Below are 12,106 nucleotides of genomic sequence, written 5' to 3'. Positions count from 1 at the left end.
GTTCTACCTCCTGTACTACTTTTAGAGATTTTAGGTACAACTAGCAGGCCTGCATGTTGGGAGCGTAGTGTTCTAGAAGAGTAATAGGGTACTATGAACTCTTTAAGATGCGAGGGTGCCTGATGTTTAAGGGCTTTGTAGGTTAGAAGAAGGATTTTAAATTCTAGTCTACATTTTATGAGGAGCCAGTGTAGAGAAGCTAGCACTGGAGAGATGTGCTCTCTCTTCCTAGTTCTAGTCAATACTCGAGCTGTGGCGTTTTGAACTAGCTGAAGAGTCTTTAAAGACTTATTGGGGCACTTGCCCACCATTTTTTTACATCTTCCTTTTTTTTAAATACCAACATTAGATTAGTTTCTGCTATTAGTATGCTAGTAGAGTATAGTTGTACATGTTTCAAGTAGCTTCTGTCAGGAGACGTAAGAGACACTGGCTCCCTTTCCCATACCGCATCCATTACAAAAACCTTCTCCTCACCTACAAAGCTCTTCATAACCTGGCCCCCACTTACCTCCGCGACCTCCTTCATGAATACACTCCCTCCCGCTCCCTCCGCTCAACCTCTGCTGGACTATTAACCATCCCACCGTCACGCCTCAGTACCATGGGTGCCCGAGCCTTCAGCTGCTCAGCACCCAGACTCTGGAACTCCCTCCCCCCAACACATAAGACAGTCGGACTCCATAACATCATTCAAATCCCAACTCAAAACTCACCTTTTCAAACTGGCTTACTCCCTCTAACTGGACTCCCTGCACTTCCCTAGTTTTTAGTTTTTATTTATGACTCTTTCCATTTGTTTGTTTGTTTGTTTGTTTTTATGTTGTTTTAATGATGACTGTTTTTATTATCTGTAAGGTGACCTTGGGTGATTTGAAAGGCGCCCAAAATAAAATCTATTATTATTATTATAATTAAGCTTGTGCTTCTTCAGGGGTGCTAATACATCCAACATTTTCTACATGTGATCATTCTTTCAGCTGTTTTTAATTGACCTTGCAACTTGTACAATCTAGTGGAAAGCCCTTAAGCATCCTTAACAAAAGCACATTGTTACCAAAACAGAAAGTAGAGTGACCTTGGAGGCAAAAGGCAGGAAAAAATAAAAAATAAAAGCAACACACAAGTCAACGTTTATGAGGTAATCTCCTCTCTTTTAAACTTGGTCGTGAACTTTGTGACTCATTCTTTAAAAAGTTGTTAAAATCACATCATGAGCTCAGCATCCTGGATCATGTTGTGAGCTGATTGTATTGTTTCATCCACGTTAGACTTCAGTCTTCTGTACTGATTTTGCTTCTTCCTGTTTTCAGTGCATCAGAGAAGAACCATCTTCCCCCAGCAGTCACTGAGACACAGTCTGTTCATGCTGTTCAGTCACTGGGCCGGGCCTTTCAGCATCATGTTCACCCCTCTGGACCGCTACAGTGACCGAAATATGCAGATCAACCGTCACCAGTACTGTGCTTTAAAGGTACACACGCGCACACATACTAAGATATAAACACTCAGATTTACTCTTTTGCACTGATAACTGACTTCTCTCCTCTGCTCCAGGCCATGTCCGCGGTGTTGTGTTGTGGACCTGTAGCTGATAATGTCGGCCTTTCCTCGGACGGCTACCTCTACAAGTGGCTAGACAACATCCTGGACTCTCAGGACAAGAAGGTGAGAAGACATGATGTGGATAAAACAAGATATAGAACAGAAGGTGTACTCACTTCCCTGCAGAGGACACTCCCTCGTGTTTCCACCCGTCAGTCCTCATCAAAGCTCGTAAAAAGTTTAATACGGTCGTGAAATACGTCCTGTTCTTCGTATTGTCAATGGATCATTGTAATGATGGCAATCAACACAAGATGAGTTTATAATGATGTCAGCTTTTAGCATATTACTTTTTATAAGATGTAATTGGCTCAATCTGGCTGCACTGTAAGACTTCCTGAGGTGGAAGTTATGAATAGGTCCAAACATGTGGCAGTAGCACCCCTCAGTGGTGATCTGAGGTACTGCAGGAGCTCTGTGAGGGATGTTTTCATACCACTTAGGATCAGAATCCCCCTGTGCAGCATCCTTACTTAGCTTCTATGTAAAGAAACCTTGTTAATAAGCTTTAAGGGACCAAAGTGCAATTTTTTAATTACTTAAAGTGTAGCATTTCCAGAATGATGCATCATGTTTTTAGTGATTTGCAAGCAAAAGTTAGGGTACTTGTTTGGGATGAGGCGAGAGGCTTCTGTGAAATGTTCCTGTCATTGAATAGTCCTTATTGCATGCTTGAGTTTCACAACACATGCAGCTCTACAGCATGTTTCTGAGCTCAGTAACACCAAATGTCAACAGATCAGTCAGTCAAAGCTTGCCGGATTGTTGTGAGATGTGAGTTCATGGTTCTTACATCGGCTTCATGGTCTCTTCCAGGTCCACCAGCTGGGTTGCGAGGCGGTGATGCTGCTGTTGGAGCTGAACCCGGATCAGAGCAACCTCATGTTCTGGGCCGTGGATCGCTGCTACACTGGCTCCCGTCGCGTGGCCGCAGGTTGCTTCAGGGCAATTGCTAATGTATTTCACAACAGGTACGACGCACGGTGAGCTTCACATTGAACCGTTTGTTCCTTTAGAGCCTGAGAGTCAGAAATTAAATCCTGCTTGTGTTTTTGTTTGCTAAATCCAGGGATTACCAATTTGACACTGTGGTGCTGCTGAACCTGATTCTGTTCAAAGCAGCTGATTCTTCCCGGGACATCTACGAGGCAGCCATGCAGCTGTTACAGGTCAGGAAATCTGTCTCTGCAAGAAGTGTAACAACTTCAACTATTTTAAATTAAATTAAATTAAATACAGTTTGATGTGATTGTTTGTCTTTATGAACCTTACAGATCCTGGAACCCAAGCTCTTCCGTTACGCCCACAAACTAGAGATCCTGCGAACGGATGGTATCCTGACCCCTCCCTCACCGCTGCCACACCTCTACTCTGTGTCTTACTACCAGCTGTCTGAGGAGCTCGCAAGGACTTACCCAGAGCTCACTCTGCCCATCTTCTCAGGTTTGTTACAGCTGCTCTGAGGGTCGCTATTGTACCATATAGTAGAAGGTTGGCTGCAGGGACCTGCTTTTTGTCTGCATGATCAAAACACCAAGACTTTTCCAAGTGCACTTTGTCTTATGAACTCCTGATAAAAAATATATGTTGATTTCTGAATAATGTTGCAGCTTAAAGATGTTTGAAAACTAAAAGCAAAACTATCATTTTGAATGGTGCAATTAAAAAAGCATGAAGGAATGCAAATCATGCAGAAATAGTCGCACTAACTGTGATGATGTGTTGTGACAGCAAATCAGTGTGATGAATCTCCTAATGTCTCAAGTTTGCATCAAGAAGTTTGAACCTAAGCTAATTTAAAAGAAAAGAAAACAAGCATTTGGGGATCTTGCATGTCTTATCTTGCAAACAGGAAGCATTTGCATTTTTAATATCCACATGGTGATGTAGCTATTTCGAATTACCCACCATCTACTTAATGCATTTGTATCAGAGCAGTATCAATGTACCTTTGGGTTCATACTTCTGCTTCTAGAGACAGATGGACAGACTCTCCACAGCTGAAACAGAATGCTTGTGACCGTATAAGAAATCCTAGTCCCACCTTGCTAAAATGGGCATGTGTCAGTTTCAAGGAGCTGGAAAAGGGGGTAAAATTAATTTAGACACATATTCAGGAGGGGAAAACCGGTTTCTGTCATCCTCACTCGTCTGATTTTTTTGCAGTCACTGTGATAATTTTAAACTAACATCCTCCATCTTTCTGCTCCTGTTTCAGAGGTGAGCCAGCGTATCCAGACAGCACATCCCGGTGGTCGTCAGGTCATGCTACACTACCTCCTGCCCTGGATGAACAACGTGGAGCTGGTTGACTTCAAGCCCACCATACGCAGACCTGAGGACTGCGGCAGTGGAGAGGAGGAGGAGGATGTGCACGAACGGGAGATCATGATGGTCAACAGCAGGAGGTGGCTCCGAGGAGAGGGCTGGGGCTCGCCGCGTGCAACAACCATGGTGCTCAACAATCTCATGTTCATGACTGCAAAGGTGAGACAGCTGTTGTGTGTCTGTCGTATTCTAATCGAGCTGCCAATGATTGCTTTTGAAGCCTGAATGCTTAGCTGATCATGTTTTATTTTTACAGTACGGAGATGAGTTTGCTTGGTCGGAGATAGAGAACGTGTGGACGACGTTAGCAGACAGCTGGCCAAAGAACCTCAAAATCATTCTGCACTTCCTCATCAGTATGTCAGGAGTCAGCAGTGACCCAAGCCTTCTGCCCTACGTGAGTCTCAGATCATTTACATCTTTGTATCAAACATGCAGTGTCCTCTCCCTCCTCATGTGTCTGACCCTCCTCTCTCTCTCCCTGCGTTTCCCTCTCAGGTGAAGCGAGTCGTGGTTTACCTGGGCAGAGATAAGACTATGCAGCTGCTGGAGGAGTTGATGTGTGAGCTTGAGTTGACAGATCCAGTTAACTCAGCGGTCACTCACATGGACAACCCCCCGTATTACCGCATCACCTCCAGTTACAAGATCCCCTCAGTCACCTCAGGTAAAGATGTCAGAATGATGGCTGTGTTTATATTGCTTTGTGTCGTGTTTTTAAAGCTGCGTGGTCACAGTTTCATCTCTGCTTTCTCAGGAACAACCTCCAGCAGCAATACCATGGTGCCAGGAAATGAAGGTCATCATGACAGCAAGATCAAAGACTCCAACATGGAGGACAGGTACAAGCTGAAATACATACAACATGATTTTGTTGAAACACCTCGTATGATGTGCACAAATAAAAAATAAACCCTCTGTTTCAAATAAATTTGCAGTTACACCCACCTGGATATCTACAGCGGTCTGAACAGCAACCTGAACCGTCAGCACCACCGTCTGGAGTCTCGCTACAGCAGCAGCTCTGGAGGATCCTATGAGGAAGAGAAGAGTACGAATAACTCCTCACACAACTGAATTAAACTCTCTCCGTAATTCAGTATCTCACAAACATTTCTCTTAATCTTTCCTCTTCAGGTGACTCCATGCCTCTGTATGCTAACTGGCGTTTGAAAGTGATGGATCACAACCGGCCCGAGCCGCTCCCCTTCCCTCCTACAGGAGGCTGTTGGTCTCCTCTTGTGGACTACCTTCCAGAAACAAACGCACCAGCTGTACCTCTCCACAGGTGCAACATCTATCCTCTTTACTGTCCTTCCGTTATCATAATATTGTGTTTTCTGCTTAAGCTGATCTTTGTGATCCGTTTTCAGATGCAACATCGCCGTCATCCTGCTGACAGACCTCATCGTAGACCACGGGGTCAAAGTGGAGTGGAGTGCCTACCTGCACCTCTTGCTGCATTCAATTTTTATAGGTAAATAACCAAAAACAAACTCTTTAAAAGAACAAAGTGATCTGATAGAAACCTCACACTCCTCATGCTTCGTGTCTCCTCCCAGGCTTTGATCACCAGCATCCAGAAGTCTACGAGCACTGCAAACGTCTCCTCCTCCACCTGCTCGTCGTCCAGGGAGCAAACAGCAGCGTCCAGTCTGTGGCGATGGTTCTCCTACGGAACAGAGACTTCAACGAGCCGAGGGTCCTGACTGTGAAGCCACCGGCTCCTGAGTACAACCTCACAGGTCAGTTCAGCTGTGGAGCTCTGAAGCAAAGTATAGGAAGGAGAACTTTTCTTTAACTATATGTAGACTCCTGTGGGGAGGAGAACCCTTCTGATCTATCATGTTTAAAAATAGGTCTTCATTAAAACTCTTAAAGGTGCAGCCTTCACTCTTTGTGCAGCAGGAAGGCCTCTGTCCTTCTCAGTTGTTTTCGTAAACTAGCTTAAAATGTTCTGAAATAAAAACTATATTTCTATCTTTATAGGGATACAAAGAAGGGTTAAATCTTTTCAGAAGTACTCCAAAAAGTGACTTCCTAATTGCAGAAAGAGCAATGTGCATGCATCCTTTCTGTGGTAGATACAACCATTAAAACTTTTTGCATTCTGCTCAGAGAAATGAGAATAATTGAAAAAGAAAAATTGACAGATTTGTTTTTTTTAATGAATCTAGATCTAGATATTTTTCTGAGAATATGGATGCATGTATTAGGCAAAATTTAATGAATGATGTTGGTATGTTTTATTTATTTATTCATTAATAAATAATTTAATTTATCACTTTTAGTCTATTGACTGACGTAACCTTTTATGTTCATATTCTTAAAATTATTGGGAAATAAATTCTCACATTATGTAAAATGTGATTAATGACCTGTGGGCAAACCTCTGTGGTAGATATTTAAATGTTAAATAAAGAAATCTGCTCTTTTGCTGGAAAAAAGAGGAGAAAAAATATGTGTATGCTCATTGGTTATACTTCTAAAGCATCCAAAGCTTGATCTGTAAGGCAACTGGACTGGTAGAAATTCTTGAAGATGTTTCACCTCTCCTCCGAAAGGCTTCTTCAGTTCTGACCAGACTGGGGAAGAGCTCGAAAATATAAGCCACTAACAGTCGTGGGTGTGTCCAGGAGTCACAAAGGGTCCTAAGTAGGGTCGTTAGTCTAGTTCATGACAGTCGTTAGGGTGATTGGTCAGCTGTGAGTCGTTAGAGTCATATGGTCTCTGGTGTGAGTATGATCTTACTTGTTTTGACAGAGAAATAACAAGTCACGATTGTTTTTTTAATTCTTTAATTTTTTATTTAACCTTCTATTTTACCAGGAATAGTCCCATTGAAATACAAAGTCTCTTTTTCAAGGGCGTCCTGGTCAAGACAGCAGCATAAAAAGTTTCACAAATAGAACCGGACAAAACACTTCCTGTGTTAAGCTCTAAAACATGTGCACAAGCTGATCAGATCATCCTTTATCCTAGTTTTAAAATCCTCCAATCGAATTAAACGATCCAGTTTCAGGTGACCCTGAAGCTCAAACCAAGAAGAGGGAGCAAAGACATTAAAAGCACTTTTACCAAAGACAGAGTGAGTCCGAGGAATGACAAAAAGAATTCGTCCATGGGACCGAAGATGACAGCCACTGACAACTTTAGGAGTCAATAAGGAGCATAAATAAGACGGCAGCTCCTGGAGTACGGCCTTATAAAGAAAGACATACCAATGCTCCATTCTTCTGTTGTATAAGGAAGACAAGCCTACCTTCTCATACAAGATACAGTGATGTGTGTGGAAACCTAAACCAGAAACAAACCGCAATGCAGCATGGGACACAGAGTCCAACATTTTCAGAGAGTTTGAGGAAGCATGCATATAAAGAACATCACCATAGTCAATTACAGATACAAAGGTTGCTAGAATGAGCTTTTTACGTGCAGCAAAAGAAAAACAGCGTCTGTTTCTATAAAAGAAACCCAACTTCACCCTCAGTTTTATAGTAAGACTCTCAATATGATGATTAAAAGAAAGATTTTCATCTAAGAGAAAACCCAAGTATTTAAATGTTGGGACACATTCGATTTCCTCATTTGTGGAGGTGAAAATCTTATAGTCATTGTCAGGAGGTACAGAACGACTGTCAGGAACTAGACTAACGACCCCACTTAGGACCCTTTGTGACTCCTGGACACACCCACGGCTGTTAGTGGCTTATATCTTCAAACTCTTCCCCAGTCTGGTCGGAACTGAAGAAGCCTTTCGGAGGAGAGGTGAAACATCTTCAAGAATTTCTACCAGTCCAGTTGCCTTACAGATTAAGCTTTGGATTACCATGACCTGGATGACTGAGAACCTTCACAGACATACTTCTAAATCAGACCACAGGGTGGCAGCCATGATTCAAAGTAGGAAGTGAAGTGATCTAAAAATGTCTAACTTGCCAAAAATTGTATATTTACTAAACATTTTTTATATCATACAACAGGTCTAAGTCAATAAAGTAGGGCCTGAAACAATGTTAATAAATATATATATTTTTTACACTTCAGTCAGGGTGTTGGGGTTTACAATTTTTAGCAACAGTCAAGATAATAGAATATTCCTTAAGAGATCATATTGCTCAGTGTGTACGATGTGACTTTTGTTCCTACAGGAGTTCAGGAGCTGTTACCAGATTGTCAGCCATCCCCCATGACAGACTCCGGCCTCAGCTCCAGCTCCACCTCATCCAGTATAAGTCTCGGGGCGGGGGGAACTGCTCTGTCCCACCTCTCCCCGTCGCTCCTCAGTGAGGTGAACGCCACGGCTGAGCAGGATGAGAAAGCCAAAGCTCTCATTGAGTTCATCACTTCGAGGTGAGAAGACCCTTCTTCATCAAAATCAACGTATTCCAGAACAAAACATTCACTCCATTGTGATTAACTCACCAGGACAAACATGTAGCACTCCTGCAGCAAGTTACTCATCGTATTTATCACTTGCTTTCATGCCTCCAGCTGTGTCTGACAGGACCGGGTATTTTAAAATTGCATGGGTTTGATTTGGGGTTTGCAGTGTTGTGTGATTTTAAAGTGTCAACTTGTCTCAATCCCTGACGTGTGGTTGTTTGTGCTTTGCAGAAAACGAGGCCCTCTCTGGAACCACGAGGACGTGTCGCCCAAAAACCCCAACATAAAGAGCGCTGACCAGCTGAGTGTGTTCGTGAGACATGTAGTGACCGTCTTCAAACAATCCCCCTCAGGTGTGTATTCTTTAAAGCTGCCTCATTTCAATCATTTATGCAACATCCTCATATTTACCTGCGTGTTCTGTCCCTGCAGGTTTCCAGCTTGAGTCCCTGCTGAGTGACATCGCTCTGCAAACAGCTCTGTCCTGTTCCTCTCGTCACTACGCTGGCCGCTCCTTCCAGATCTTCAGAGCGCTCAAACAACCTCTGACTCCGGCGTTACTGTCTGACATCCTGTCCCGGCTGGTGGAGACTGTGGGAGACCCCGGAGAGGAGGCTCAGGTCAGAAACAGTCACATGGTCTCCCTTTTCTCCTTCCTTATTTGTGCAAAAGAAGCACAGTCGTCAGTTTAATTACAGAGTGAGATATGCATCCTCACTGGTCTCTGCTTCTCTCTTAAAATCTGACCTCTGATTTTTTTCTTCTTCAGGGCTTCGTCATTGAACTCCTCCTGACGCTGGAGTCTGGCATCGACACGCTGGCAGACACAGTGAAGAACTACGACCTCCTCACTGCCTTAGCACAGTAAGTCCTCTCTCTGATAACCGCCTAATTTCACTACAACTGAATGCATGTTTCATTTAAAACATGCTTTGTCTTTTTATTCACAGAGCTCCTACCCGCGATCATTTGCTGGGTCCGAAGTTTGCTGCAAACAGGAAGAGCACGGGTCAGCTGAACCTGAACAGCAGCGGTCTGTTCCATCATGTCCACGCTCGCAGCAACTCTCTCCGTGCCAGCCTGATGTGCGAACGAAAAGGAGACAGACGTAGGAGTAACACCTTAGACATAGCAGACAGACTGGGTGGAAGCCACGGAAACCTGGCCCGCACGCGGAGCTTATCATCATTAGGTGGAGGAGGGGGTCCGGGAGGGGAAGCCACTCCCCCCGTGGACCCTTCGAGTCTGATGGCCACCGTGTTCTGGATCGCCGTCTCGCTGCTGGAGTCGGACTACGAGTTCGAGTACCTGCTGGCTCTGCGGCTGCTGAACAAGCTGCTGGGTCAGCTGCCGCTGGACCGCCCGGACAGCAGGGAGCGTCTGGAGAAGGTGCAGGCCAAGCTGAAGTGGTACAGCTTCCCCGGCCTGCTGCAGCTCTTCCTGAAGGGCTTCACCTCGGCTTCTACTCAGGAGCTCACCATCCACCTGCTGAGCAAGCTCATCAGTGTGTCCAGACACACGTTGATAGACCCGTCACAAGTGGCAGGTAAGAGCACAGGATGGAGAACATGCTTCATCTTCTTTGACTATAGAGAGTTAAAGTTTCTAGATTGATGTTTTGTTTTTGCGTCAGTCTAATATGACTCTTTCCATCCGCTCTCTCTGCAGGTTTCCCTCTGAACATCCTGTGCCTCCTTCCTCATCTCATCCAGCACTTTGACAGCCCCACTCCTTTCTGTAAGGAGACGGCCGACAAGATCGCCAAGGTGTGTGCGGAGGAGAAGTCGGCCACGCTCTCCAACCTCGCCCACATGATGAGTCTGTACAGCACGCACAGCTACTCCCGCGACTGCACCAACTGGATCAACGTGGTTTGTCGCTACCTCCACGATGCCTTCAACGAGATCACCTTGAACCTGGTCACTTACCTGGCCGAGGTACGCACACTGAAGGTTAAACTTGCTGCCTGACGCACACAAACAAAGATTAAATTAACGTTGTGTCCACTTCTTTCGCTCAGTTGCTGGAGAAGGGCCTTCCCAGCATGCAGCAGTCCTTACTGCAGATCATCCACAGCCTGCTGAGTCACATCGACCTCTCAGCCGCTCCTGTCAAACAGTTCAACCTGGAGATCATGAAGATCATCGGGAAATATGTTCAGGTGAGTCTTCATCCCCTCTTCCATTGCAGCTTTATGCTAACGTTGTTTTAAATAAGACATGTTGATGTTGAGGTATGACTTAGGAGACTAAAAAGCAGAAGAACAACAACTGGAATAACCACGAAAAGTGAAGAAACCAACTCAAAATAAAACATCAAAACAACATATTTCACCACATGCAGAAAATGAAACATCCATCGCTCTCTTAGTTCAACTGTTCCTGATTTCCAAAGTCAGAGCTGTCGAGTGTTTTCATCTGAAACAATTACAGCCAAATTCCACCAGATCCGTCTCTGATCCGTCCCAGCACCAGATCTGATCGGTTTCTATTCTAGTCAATGTGTTAACTTCCACTGGATCCGCTCCGTTGCGTTACGGCTGCGTCTCTGATCCAGCAGGTCAGAGTCCTCCAGATCAGAGACACAATACTTCTATTTCTGCCAGATGCTGGAGAACGACGCATCAATCTCAACAGAGCAGATGCAGCGGGACAGGAAGTCAGGCACCAAAACAAAATGAAAACATCTAGTTAATTTTCAGAATAAAGCACTCTGTGTTATCACCAGATTGTATTTCACTTAACTACAAAAACAAACTGCATGATGAGTGGAGCCAGGCCTGGAGTCAACAGGTCAGAGGTTTTCAGAGGACCAGAAAGACAACATGGATGAGGAGAGGAGGAGGAGAACCCTTGATTCAGTGAAAACCTTGGTCACATGACTTCAGCTGTTCAGTGGTCCTGCTCCGTGCTGCGTTCTGAAAACGCAACCGGCGGGTGTTGACGGACGAGAGAACGGAGCCGGACCGCAGCGGATCGGAGACGGACCGGACACGGATCGGAGACGGATCAGAGACGGATCTGGTGGAAGTCCCGTGTTACACTCAAACCCTCCTGCAGCAGAGTCCAGGCTGCAGGAGCCACGTACCTAAAACTCCTTTTCCCCATTTCAAGATGTAGTCTGGGGACGAGGAGCAAAAGCAAGTGACCGTTTCCCAGAGCGGAGACTGTAGCTTCCAGTATTTTTCAAATGAAAAAGAGCAAATCTAATTCATATTATTGAACTTAGCACAGAGTAAGCCAAATCTTCTGGTCTGTGTCTGAGCCAGAGTCTCTAAATGCATCCAAATCACCCACTAATATGTCCTCCTGAATGTCTGTTCTCTAGCAAAGCTGACTTTCTGATCAAAAAGTAGCCGGTATAAATAACAGGATTGTAATATTTCATACGTGCAGCCTGATGTATGTCAGTGCCTGGATGATCTGGTCTATAAAAAGCGCCACAATAGAGACTAAAAAGCATCACATACATTACAGGGTGAGGTTCAGAGGCCTCTTTGATGCAGCTCTTTATGGAAGCCTTTTACCCGGCTGTCCTAGGGCTCTCAATGCTTCTCACTCAAAACTGCATCTCACAGCTGTGTTAATGTTCCTGCCTCAGGCTAATCTCAGCGACTACCTCTTACTCACTGCCTTTTGTAGAAGGCATGGAGTCTGTGTATACATTATACCCCTGAATGTGCACTCTGAGTTATATTTTCATGGCATCCTTTCAAGGTTCCCTGACATGACCACAGAGCGCTCATTGAACAAATGCATCCAGAGACCGTGTGTAGGGGGGATGGAGA

The 12,106-nt window shown here is 44.7% G+C and overlaps 1 protein-coding gene across 1 annotated transcript in view; it reads left to right on the top strand.

Annotated features, from left to right (window-relative positions):
• The window catches only part of fryl (furry homolog, like), a 117,991-nt gene that overhangs the window by 77,609 nt on the left and 28,276 nt on the right, over nucleotides 1–12,106 (top strand). The window contains 20 exon segments of the mRNA XM_034702267.1: nucleotides 1,314–1,474; nucleotides 1,558–1,668; nucleotides 2,422–2,576; nucleotides 2,675–2,774; nucleotides 2,880–3,048; nucleotides 3,824–4,092; nucleotides 4,190–4,330; nucleotides 4,432–4,600; nucleotides 4,691–4,775; nucleotides 4,872–4,984; nucleotides 5,071–5,221; nucleotides 5,307–5,410; nucleotides 5,496–5,678; nucleotides 8,085–8,286; nucleotides 8,551–8,672; nucleotides 8,752–8,939; nucleotides 9,089–9,183; nucleotides 9,270–9,865; nucleotides 9,988–10,256; nucleotides 10,340–10,480. Of these exon segments, the coding sequence (XP_034558158.1) occupies nucleotides 1,314–1,474; nucleotides 1,558–1,668; nucleotides 2,422–2,576; nucleotides 2,675–2,774; nucleotides 2,880–3,048; nucleotides 3,824–4,092; nucleotides 4,190–4,330; nucleotides 4,432–4,600; nucleotides 4,691–4,775; nucleotides 4,872–4,984; nucleotides 5,071–5,221; nucleotides 5,307–5,410; nucleotides 5,496–5,678; nucleotides 8,085–8,286; nucleotides 8,551–8,672; nucleotides 8,752–8,939; nucleotides 9,089–9,183; nucleotides 9,270–9,865; nucleotides 9,988–10,256; nucleotides 10,340–10,480 (3,524 nt within the window).

This window comes from Notolabrus celidotus, chromosome 2 (genome assembly GCF_009762535.1).
Source record: "Notolabrus celidotus isolate fNotCel1 chromosome 2, fNotCel1.pri, whole genome shotgun sequence".
In the NCBI taxonomy this organism is placed as follows: domain Eukaryota; kingdom Metazoa; phylum Chordata; class Actinopteri; order Labriformes; family Labridae; genus Notolabrus; species Notolabrus celidotus.
This window is presented reverse-complemented; position numbering and strand designations above follow the sequence as displayed.